This window comes from Clytia hemisphaerica, unplaced genomic scaffold, assembly GCF_902728285.1.
Source record: "Clytia hemisphaerica strain Z4C2 unplaced genomic scaffold, Clytia hemisphaerica genome assembly, whole genome shotgun sequence".
Lineage (NCBI taxonomy): Eukaryota > Metazoa > Cnidaria > Hydrozoa > Leptothecata > Clytiidae > Clytia > Clytia hemisphaerica.
Genome location: NW_027104530.1, coordinates 565,836 through 578,023, shown reverse-complemented (window position 1 = coordinate 578,023; position 12,188 = coordinate 565,836). Strand labels below are relative to the sequence as shown.

At 34.1% G+C, this 12,188-nt stretch overlaps 1 protein-coding gene across 1 annotated transcript; it reads right to left on the bottom strand.

Annotated features, from left to right (window-relative positions):
* Positions 1–6,237: 6,237 nt before the first annotated feature.
* Positions 6,238–9,533, bottom strand: LOC136822282 (cerebellar degeneration-related protein 2-like). Its single transcript, XM_067078520.1, has 4 exons — positions 9,408–9,533; positions 8,962–9,074; positions 7,938–8,073; positions 6,238–7,292 (listed from the first exon to the last, which is right to left on the bottom strand). Exons 1-4 carry the CDS (start codon positions 9,457–9,459, stop codon positions 6,238–6,240), a joined length of 1,356 nt encoding a protein of 451 aa, XP_066934621.1. The 5' UTR covers positions 9,460–9,533.
* Positions 9,534–12,188: the final 2,655 nt, after the last annotated feature.

Genomic DNA, 12,188 nt, shown 5'->3' with positions numbered 1-12,188 from the left:
AGATGTTTGAACTAATATTAAAACAAACAATACAAAATAAAAATACATTATTACGTCATGCGCTGCAACCACAATGTTGCGCATGTGCAGTACGTCACATTATGAGGAAACCCCTCACCAAGCTTCCCAACCAATCAACGAAGGGCACCAAAATGAAGAAATATGTTGTACCACCGCATAGGATTGGTGTAATCAAAGGCCATGATTCACATCATACTGGTAAGATAGACTTCGTTTTTAATAGTAGGGGGTTCCTTTATGATTTGTACCATCTTCCGTGCAGCCCTCGAATTTCAGGTCGGCATTCGGCAGTGCCGACCTAAAAGCCGACCAAAGAGTGCGTATGGTCGGCAGTTCATTGCCGACCATATTCATTGATTCTCTCGGCAGCCGACCATAAGTTATCTTTTAGGTCAGCAAAGCCGACCTTAACAGCAACTGTAACTGTAAAATGAAAGTCTCTAATAAGAACCATATCGCACTCAAATAAAAAAACAAACATTGCCGTAGCCTTTAAACAACTTTGCCGACCTAAAATATAGCTCAGATCGGCATTGCCGACCTAAAAACAAGCTTAGGTCGGCAAAATTTTGCCGGCCTCCGGCCGGATTTGGACGGCACTTACGTGCCGACTTACTTTTACTTGAATTTCGAGGGCTGTCCGTGGGACTCAATCGCATTGGTTAGAAATAGATAGGATTTTGAAACTTTTTTGAGAGGGCCGTGAACTAGAGTTTTCAAAGTTGAAAATTGGAAAGTTATGTTAGTCAACGGGTTTTGACATTCCCTGGGCTATTATGTATGTATTTATGAATGTTGGGATCCTTTTTTAGAAGTATTTATCCTTCTTTTGAACTTTCGATAGCCTCTTATGCTTTTCGAGGGTCCGGCACTTTCTATTTTGTTGACACTTATACCATTATTTTATTTAAGGTGGTTTGAAAGGAAGTCATTGGGCTGCCGAAAGATTTGCCGACGATATCATGATTCGACGTTTTATCGAAGGAACATTTTACCAACATATTACGTCTGACGTTATTATTAAACGACGTTTGAACGAAATTATCGTCACGTTTTTCGTAACGGGGCGTGGAGCTGACGGGACAACGGCTAAAGTGTATTTCCTGAAAGCGTTTACAGAAAAACTTTTATCTGAGATGATGGGTTGTATTGTGAAAATGGAACTACGGACTGGACCCGAATTTGTGTGATATATTTTTCTAGCTCACATTTGTATTGATTGCTTGCAAGTAAAATGAAGACAAATAATGCGATTGACGTTATTTCCAACCAATGCTATGGCTAATTTAAGTGCTACCAAACGTCATTAAATCATCTCCCTTGTTGCGACGTAATTTTAAGGTCTGTTGGATCGTACTCATTTACACGTCTCCGATTTTTGAAATTTTCCTTAGTAAAATTATAGTTTTTTGTTTATTTTTTTCAAAAGAAATGATGAGTGTGTTACAGTATTAGAGAACTATCTAAAAGTGAAAGAGGCCCGGAAAACCCGAGTTACAAAAACTCGAGTTACAAAAACCCGAGTTACAAAAACCCGAGTTACGACGAATGTGACGTCATAAGTCTCAAATTATGACGTCATAAGGGGACTTCTTAACTCGAAAAAGTTATTTACTGCTGTTTTGTAACTCGAAATATTTTTTTAAAATTTTGTTTTAGAGTTACGTAACTCGAAAATAACTTTCAAATTTTATTTTTCGAGTTACGTAACTCTAAAACGAAATTTAAAAAAAATATTTTGAGTTATGTTAAAGCGCAACCAAGTTGGCCAAAAATTCTAAAAAGCGCTTTTTTTCTTTTTGTTTACGAATGGGGTTTTTGATCTATAAAACTAAAAGTAGAGAGGAAGGGAATAAAATTGAAAGTGGACAGTAAACAATTTAATTTTCTGTTATTTTCTTGAGACTTATATACGTCTATTTTGATGGGAATTTCTGAAGGTTTTGTTGGGTGAAGTAGACTAAAATTTAAAAGATTCGATTACTCGAAATACATTTTGTATTCCACAATCTATATTTGTTAAATTCAAATTCATTGTCCTTTCGTTAAAAGCTAAAAACTTCACAGGTTTTTCACAATTTTTTTAAGAATAAACCATACGAGAACAGAAGGTTTTGAGGGCTAAAATAGTAACAATAAGTTAAGATCATTTCTTAACATTCCTCTTATGGACTCAAAAACACCTAAAATTTCTTAGAAAATTGCAGAAAATACTCACCTAGTGAAATAGGAACATTTTAAGAAAATTTTAAGGCTTAACTAAAAAAGCTAAAGATCTAAAGGCTTTGAATTTTTAGATGTTCTTATAAAAAACACAATACATATTTCGTTGAAAAGATTCTCGATTGCGCAATGTACAAAAGTAATATAATGAATTGTAATCGTTTTAAAATAAATGTTTAGAAAGTTGCTTGAAATATTTTCTGATTGTTCAAAATCATGTTTATGACGCCTGCTCTTTTATTCTATTATAATTATTGTTTTGTAAATTAGATCTTTTGACAAGTTTCTATTCTAATCAGATCTATTGATTCTTCTCTCGAAAGAAATGGTGTATATTTATTAATAATATGAATTCTAGAATTTTTGGCCGACTTGGTTTCACCTGAAGATAACTCGAAAGTTCAAATAATGTACTACAATTTCAAGTTACGTAACTCGAAAAATGAAATTTTAAATTTATTTTCGAGTTACGTAACTCTAAAACATATTAAGAAAAAAAAATTTCGAGTTACAAAACAACAGTAAAAAACTTTTTCGAGTTAAAAAGCCCACTTATGACGTCATAATTTGAGACTTGTGACGTCATATTCGTCGTAACTCGGGTTTTTGTAACTCGGGTTTTCGTAACTCGAGTTTTTGTAACTCGGGTTTTCCGGGCCTCAAAGTGAAAGTATTCAGACAAATGAATATTAATTTTGAACTTTTGAATACCATTTAACAGTAAAATGTAAAATGTATAAATAAAGTAGAATGCCTTGGTTTATAGGTTTTATTTTCACATAAGTGTTCCTGTTTCATATCAGGGCTATCTGCCTATTGTTATATTATGCTGATATAAACAAAAAAAATGTTTTTCTTTTCCTCTTTCTGACCAAAAATGGGGTCGATTTTAGAATTTCGTCAAAAAGACCCCCTAAAGCAGCCTAAAGTGATATGAGATGCATGGCGTAAAACCCAATATATTTTCTGGTGACTCCATCGGCTACCCAGTAAGATTTGCTCTCTCTTTGTTTTTAAGAGGCATATTTTTTCGAAGTCTGGCGATAGCTTTTACTTTCAATCTGGCGTTTGTGTGAAAACCAAGCGCGGGTTATACGTCTTTTGGATGGTGGGAAATAAGTGGCCCATGGGTTTCGGGGCTTGAAGTTAATGGCTCACGATCACGAGATATTTTAAGTTTAAAGTTTTGCCAACTCAGCTAAGTCATTACTCTCTACAAATGTACAACAGATTGATGTCACCATAAAATGCCTCGAACAGCCCAAAACTTTTCATATCGATTGCAGGCTTTCAGGCTGATGGTCATTGGGCGCATGAAGAGGCTGGCTGTGCGCCGATATTTAGTCAATTGTTATCTTCATCAAGGCCTAGTCTTTAGTCTATCAGACCAATATTTAGAATCGAGGATATATTCTAATATCGGTTGCCAGGAAAGAGTTGAAGGTAAGCGAATAACTATGCAAAGGCACGGGGGATACACAAATTTGCTCGAGAGGAAATTTCAAGTTATAGTTATAGAGTAAGGTTTACGGGACCATTAAACTTTTTCGAGGTTAAGGGGATCTATTTCTAACCGGAAATCCTAAGTTCATAGCCTTTTATAAATCCCGAGCGGGCTTTTAAAATAAAGTTTCACCCGGGCTCTGAGACAGAGTGTTTCTTGAGTGCAATAACAATAGAAACCTATCATTACTACCTGCCATTATCATATTTGACGATTTGAATAATTAACAGCGACCTTTGTGAAACCTGAAAAGATGCAGCGATCGAATTCATCCATTTTGAATCAATTAATACCGTATTGACTGAGATAAAAACAACAGATTGTTACAATGAAGGTCATAATATTTGAGAAAAAAAGGAAATTCCCACGAAATCTTATAGCCACAAACAACTTGGAAGCACTCTACTTTAACTTAGATTGAAAGGGTACAGTTTTAATATTAATTAGACTTAAGACTTACGACCTTAATAAGGCTCTCAGGATCCAAAAGTTCAAGAATTGTCCAATAGGGCTCAGAATATAGCCTGGAAGTCTATAAACCCCTCCCAAAATGAAATGTTTGATTACGTTTTTTTTTATAAGAACGTCAAAAAATTTGAACCCTTCGGATGTTCTTAGTTTTTTGGATTTGAAGCCTAAAAATGTTCTTAAAATGTTCTTATTTTCAGCATTTTTTGAGCATTTTGATGTAATTTCTTAAGATAATGCATGTTTTTAAGTCTCCAAAGCCTTATAATGTTCTTAGAATGTTCTTAAATTTTTGGGCCTCGAAGCCTTATGTTCTTATATAGTTTGTTCTTATAAAAAAAAAACGTGTAAATATTACAAATGGCACAAAAGCAGCTTTCTCGGCCGACCTTTTAAATAGCTAAAAACGAGGAATCAACCGAAATTCTCAATATATATTGACCGAGATTGTGGGAGTCTGGATGTCCGGTCAGGAAAATTGAGGGAAGTTTCATGCTTAGTGTGCAAATAAATTTTCTTATAGTACTGTTGAAGTTGAGGATAATATGTACAATAAATTTCAATACTAACAACTTTAAATATACTGAAATTTCAACAATTCTTACAATTTTATGATATTGTATATATTTCCTTCAAGAAGTTAATGTAAATGTACCATGCGACCAAGCTTTTAAAATTCTATGCGGATATAAATCGCAGAGGAAAATTAGTTCATACTCAGAAACCTAAAAGTTTTCGTAGTGAGATTCCACCCTCATTTCATGACCGAGACACTTCAAACAGTATAAACTACTACTTAAGAAAAATCAAGCAAACTAATATCATCGAGATTAAATGGGCTGGACGTGACAGCGAGAATAGCATCAGTAATAATGGGTTACTCATGTTTCCAATGACATTAATTGTAGCCATGGCTTAAATTCAGGAAGTAACCATTCTTAGTCCATTAATAACCCTCGTTTATCATTATCTCCCGTCTGTAATTAGTCTAAATCACAGACCTCTATAGATATAATTCCTATATAAGAAACTATTTTCGCAGCAAAATCCTAGCCAACATTGAATTCATAACGATTAGTTTACCTCGACTAGAGCAAGGCACTTGTGAAATTAGAATTGATGCTTACCGTCGTTTTTTATAAGTTTCCCATTTCCGCACTAAGAGATTCCTTTGCCACTTGTCTACCGGCCGAAAAAGACCAGGACTCCGGGTAGTTGAAAAATGAGCTTTGGAAAGTTAGGCAGTTTCGTGAGCAAACACAAGATTTTCCGTACCATTAGAAACAATCCCTTTCCAATCTAAAGCCAATTATCCCGGGAAAAATAGCGGAAAGTATCCGGTAAAGTTACAAGAATCTTAATGCGGAAATTCCATTTATGGAAAACAACAGTAAGTGGTTTAATCAAAATTTCAGTAAGATCATAAGGAAACTATGAAAAATCTAAAAATCCAAGTTAAAAACACAATGTAAAGATAATTGTAAAAAAAATTAGAATGCAAACTAAAAAAGGAGTTCGTTACTATTTCTACATATGCAAATAAAGAATTTTTACTATACAATTTGAAATAAAAATTAATTCTCATGTTATAATTTGTACTAGAACGAGAAGTTTGTCTGTGTGCTCTTTAAAAAGATACAATTCCGTGAAAAACCACTATTCGCTATGACAGTTCTATAAAAAAATCTTAGGACTATAAGAAAATAGTTCCTTGTAGTCAGTTGTAGTTACCATTCGTGGTAGCAATGAGAGTATCAAGGGTTACCCCTCTAACCGTTAATTTTGTGAAAATTAAAAATCTCTATAGATGAATGATGAAAATTTAAATTCGGTAAAATTATTACATCTATAAAGCAATTAAAATGACAAATATACATTTATGGAAATATACAAACAACAGCCTAAATTTATGACCAGTTTTACTTCAGAAATGCAGGTAGCTGGTTCAGGCTAAACATTTGGCGCCAAAATACTGTTTCGGGCCAAACAGTTCATAGTCTGATTTCCAAGGAACATTCCTATCAATCTTCGCTACTATTATTACTATTAGAACTCGGAGCTTCTTTCAGTTTAGCGAAAATCTGTGAAAACAACATCCTATAATCGCCAACATTAGAATGTAAACTATCCGTTGAAGTTGCAGTGCCCGCATGAGAGCATCCATCGCCGGCCAAACTTTTTGACGGTTTAATAGGCGATTGTATAGGAGTTGTAAGCTTTGAGAAATCTAACGATAAGGTCTGTATGGCACGCTGTACTTTACGCGTACGCTCAGGATTTTCGGTGAACTTCCCGTCTTGTTTACATTTTTCTAATAATGCTTCGTAACGTTTGACGAGAGCGTCATACTCCTTGTCCAGCTCTGATAGCAATGAATTACTTGGCGCACCAGAATTCTGAACCAAATGACGTATATTTGACCCTTGAATAATTTTAGTAGACATGTCTTTAGTAGGTACTCTGTTTAAATATTCGCACGATCTTGCTTTTGAAAGTGTTGTTGGGCTGACACTCAGACCACCGTTGCTATGCACCTGGTGTGCCGTATGCACGAAACTCTCTTCAATTTCAATATTATGTTTAATAGCAAACGCCTCAGCAATTCTTCGATAGCATTCCTCTTTCTGCGCGAACGATTCCCATTCTAAAATCTCTTTATTAAGTTCAGCAATCTTTTGATGTAATAATTGGTTCTCTTGAATCACGTCCTGCATTTGGGAATCAATCTCCTCTTTCTGCCATTTCTCAACACGAACTTGTACTTTTAATTCCGTGATATCGTTTTTCAAGTTCAGAATCTCAGTTTGGAATTGTTGTATATGCTCCTCGGTAACTATGGATCCGTTACTATGTATATCCGCATCTTCGTTTGTAATAAAATCATTGAATCGGCCATTGGCGATCACAACACTCTTATCTTTTTGTTGTTTTGTAACTTTGGCTTTATGTTGTTCGAATTCTTCAATTTTCAGTTCGTATTCATCAATTTCGTGTTGCAGTGAAGTGACTTCTGCATTCAGATCTTCGTTTTTCTTCTCCAAATTGTTAATCAATTCCCATAGTCGAGTGTTTTTACCTGTAGCGAGATAAAAAATAATTCTATACTTATTAATCAACTGTTGAACTTCCTAACTCTCTCAAAGGTAACGAATTAAGTAAGTAAGAATATTAAATCATTCCGATCCCTCCAAAAGCCACAACCTCGTCCCCGTGTATCCCAGGCTGTATTTTAGTTAATAATGGAAGAGATCATAACCTTTGTGTTGGCTTATTAATCAACAAATTTTCGCACTGAAGTACTTCCTTCCAGTAGCGTGGTGAGTCGACCAAAATTGGGGAAAACTGGGCAGGTAATTTTGAAAGTAGGGATTTTGGCGCCCCTTATTAAAAGTAAACCATGTTTGTACAACTTACATGAGCGAAGAGAGCACGAAAAGTTTGGGGTAGTTCTTCTCATTTTGGCAAAAAACTGCTAATTCTACGGTGTAAAATAGCAAAGGGGCGCTGAAATTAGTAACTAGCAATACCCTTTTCCTCCCCTTGTCTTTCAGCGCCCACCCCCAAAAATCGGCCGCTCGGGAGGCACCCTGTCGCTATGCTGCTCCTTCCTTCCCAATTCTCTCAATGGTAAAAATACGAATAAGATTTAACCATTTGCATACATTGAAACACTCTTAATTTTTATTACTGCATAAGAGTAAAAAAATGGTAAAAAGTAAACCTTGTAGTATTTTGTAATCAGCATTGACTTGGTCATATTTGTCATGTAGATTTTGGTTGGTGGATTCCAACACTTCACACGCATGCGCACAAGAATCGTTCGATTCACGAAGAATTTCCACTTGTTTCATGTAAAACTGAGAAGTAAAAAAGATCAATATGTAACTTGATAATGAGCTATACAGTAAACACTGACTTTTATATACCATGGACCAAGTTTCCCGGCCAAGCAAAATCTTTGATCGGAGTTTTTCTAAAAGTGGTACCCTAATGGCAACACTGCTCAATCGCGGTGTAAATGCATCGAGAGCGCTAGATCTACTTTCCCTCGAAAACTTTTGATGATGTAGCGCCGTTAGAAGTTAATTTTTAACACTGCAATGGCTTCTTTACATGTACCATTTCAAAAAAAACTTTGATCAAAGATGGTGGATATAGCCCAAGCCAATATCCAGGGATATATAAAGGTCAGTGACTATAAAGATCAATACAAATCTCAGAGTCAATAAAACATCTGAAAAAGTAAACAAAAAAGGCATTTAAACCAAATATCTAAATTCCATGACTTGCAGGAATTCCAGGCTCGTAGCAACCAGAGAGAGCAGAGGCACTTGACCCTCCAATAACAATCCTTAAGTTCGTAGCTTTGAAATACCTTATATTCTTTATTTATTAGAAAGAAAATCCTTGATTTACAAGTTTTTTTTATAAGAACATACAAAATTTTTGAAGCTTTGGGATGTTCATAACTTTTTGGTTTTAAGCCTAAAAATGTTCTCTCACCATTTTTTGACCATTTTTAATCTATTTTCCTAAGAAATTGGCTGTTTATAGTCCCCGAAGCCTTAAAATGTTCTTAACTGGTTCTTAACATTTTGGCCATCGAAGCCTTATGTTCTTATAAAGTTTGTTCTTATAAAAAAACGTGCAGATGTGTTTTCTAGCAATGTAGACACCTTAAGTATAACCCATTTTACCCTCTCAATATGAATGAATGAATGAATGAATAAAGTCGTCTATCTTACATCAGCCTGTGCTGCTTTTTCATCTGCATAATCTTGTGTTGATTTCAAGAGTATCTCCAATTCACGATTCTTCTCCAGTAATGTCTTTCCAATCTCTGCAGCCAGCAGCAGATCTAGAAACAGTTAGAAATAATAATAAATGCAGCTAAGTAGTCAGAGATCAGTGCAGTGCACCCACAAAACTTTACAGTCACCTGCCAAAACAGGCCGAAATGGAGACCCAAATAAGTTTCCCTATCTGACACTCTTTGTTCGTCTAAAAAAAGAGTGCTTGACCAAAACTTTTATTTCAACTGATAACTGTGTGTATTGAGAAGAAATACACCGTTTCTTAATCTTTATGTAGATAATTGTGTGTACATAACACATGAAACTGTCAGCATTGAACAAAAAAAAATCATTACTTCATTCTTCATAAATCTTAATTAAAAGAAAAAAGAACTCACCTTGGTCTAATGAATGAAGGCCTTCTGGTGATGACTTAAACAAAGTCTCCATATTGTGTTAGGTCTATCTTTTTGTTTCTTTATGTGTTATATACATTTTTATAGCAACTAGACAAGAATAAAATCGTCAACATAGAACACAAGAGAACGATGGAATACCGTTTCTCTCATTTTTTCGGAAAATTCAATCCAAAAAAGAATAAACTCAAAAAACATTAAGCCAATTTCAATTCTTTCTTTCATCATAAAAGTTTAGCTATCAGAAAATCAAAAAGGTAGATTTACCTCTTATTTCCAAGATTTTTTCATAGAAAATCTAGATAAGCAATTATAGAAGCAGTAGGAGATTTCAATGAAAAAATAATTCCTAAGTTGATCAAAATATGTTCAAAAGAGTTTGAAACCAAACAGTGGGTTCTCACAGCAGAAATAACAAAAACTATAAGAAGCAAATTGAGAAAACATTTCAAATAAAACACTGAAAACCAAACCATTAAAAGAGGGATTGCATATGAGTAGTTCATCAAACAACGATCTATCAACTTATAACTATATCTTTGAAAAAATCCAATATCTCCTTACTTACCTATCAGGTTTCTACATCTGAAACTGTGACATCTTAAAACATTTAAAAAGTGTAGAAAAAAAGTCAGTCAGGCTACTAAAAGAGGATCAACTTGAAATTCCTCAAATATTTTTGTTTACAAGAGTTTTATCGATTTTTTTTGAAGTCACTCTTGTGAGAAAAGAAAACAATTTTTCATTCCAAAAACAAGGCTTCTCTACAACGAATAGAAAATAGTTTATTGTTTTATTGACGTTTCAATTGTAAAACAAACAGAAAAAGGTAACTATATCCAAGCTAAAATAACACCAATAACAAATTGAATTTCTGATAAAAACTCTTTCTATCTTTTTCAAAGATCATATGTAATTTTTAATCTTTTGTGGAGAGCTTATGACATGTCATTAACACAAATTAGTTTCACATAATTGATTGATGTTTGTGGATTAAAGGAAGTGAAAATGGCAGCATGAAATTCTCCATTTTAATTGTATCTATGTCTGTAAAATTGAAAAATTGCAAAAAAAGTCAGAAGAATAAGCTCAATAAAAAATCTAGAATCTAGTTTTAAAATCCTTTGGCTTATCAATGGGTCTCTCAAGACAAGAGGCAGTTATTTAACTTAAATTCATTTTAAACTAATGTTCTAAATTTTGAAAGCAATTGTAGAACTGGATCAACTATTTTATTCCTGTGATACTTTAAAAGCACCCTGTCAAAGTTAGAAGATAAAGGCTCAAGACAAACTTTTAATTTATTTTATGAAAGGCCTTTGATTTCGCACAGATACTTAAAGACAGGAAAAACATCAACTTAAACCCATTTTGACGTCAAATATCATAAAGACCAGCAAAGACTCTTGTTTTGATGTTGATTTTCTTGACTTACTTTCAACTGAAATTTTGTGGCTTTTTAACTTCAGAACATACTTACATATCAGAAAATGCCCAAGAACATTCAAATGTCAACATCATAAAATGGAATAAGTAAGCTGCTGTAAAATAGGAAAAAACCTTAACTCTTTTCTGCTCTTTTAAGAAATAAGGGGATATGATTTAGACTCCATTAATATTTTTTGCCTTTTACACCAAATTATGCATGTTGGTTGTCTAAATACGTATGGCAGTTTTAGACTAAAACTCCTTTATCAGGATTTCATTTTTGATTTCAAGCCAACATCTTGGGGTGCGCTTTCCCATAGTTACAGGGGTTTGTGCAAAAAAACCAAACATAGAAAACTTTCCAAATCCCCCATTTCGATTAAAGCAATAAAAAACAAAACTTTTTCATGTTTCACTGTTTTGTACTAATTCTTCAAAATGAAAATATCTAAGATTTTAAGTTCTTCTTTTATTCGATGATTTTTAAGGAACTTTGATGACAATCTAACTCTCGCATCAAATTTCTGCTTTCTCCAGAGAATTGAAGATGAGAAATAGTCTACATCTTAAGGATCACAGATTAAAACAAATAAAAGAGCTGTTATGAAGGGGAAGCCACTGGGGCTGAATAGAAGGGCCTTGTGAAATGCAGCAATCTATGTGGAAATTAATATACAGTCTACTTTAAAGGAACGCCACCAAGAAACAATCAGTAAAAAGACCACTTTCGTTTTTGTTGCAGGTTTCCAAATAAATTTCTCGCAGGGATTCCTTATACTGTAATGTGTTCTGTCAACCATAGATTTATAAAACCCGACGAAGGGCTAGATGCCAGTGTGGAGCTGACGCAAAGTCCACGCCGAATTGGTATTTGATTAAACTGAGGTGCACGCCAAATGAAGTTCCTCTTGTGGGACAGCGCGAGCAAAATTACAGGGGGAAAGAAATGTATAAAACTAAATCATGACCATGGGCCATATTTTAGGAATCCAAAGTGAGTTGATTTATTCATTCAAACGATTTGAACACCAATTTGTAAAATTATCAATGGAAAAAAGAATGATCAACATGCTGTCAAAAAAGGACAATGATCGGTTTTATCATTATCTTGGTCAACAACTTCAGACAACTCGTAAGCTTTTGCCTTTGTAGACTTGAAAAATGTTACTTAATTTTTCAACAACATTCAACTTTCAATTTTTCTCTCACAAGTATATATAATGTGAACTAGTTACTAATCTAAACAAAGGAGACTACTATACACAAGAAATTGACAATATTCGACAATATGATTCGCAGACCGCAATGTACGAAGTAAACAACTAGTATTCTATT

Coding starts and splice junctions, on each gene's coding strand:
- LOC136822282 (XM_067078520.1), bottom strand. CDS start 9,459: ATGGAGACTTTGTTTAAGTCATCACCAGAAGGCCTTCATTCATTAGAC. Junction 8,074..8,961: donor AAAAAGCAGCACAGGCTGAT/GTAAGATAGACG, acceptor TTTACTTCTCAG/TTTTACATGAAACAAGTGGA. Junction 7,293..7,937: donor TGATTACAAAATACTACAAG/GTTTACTTTTTA, acceptor ATCTCGCTACAG/GTAAAAACACTCGACTATGG.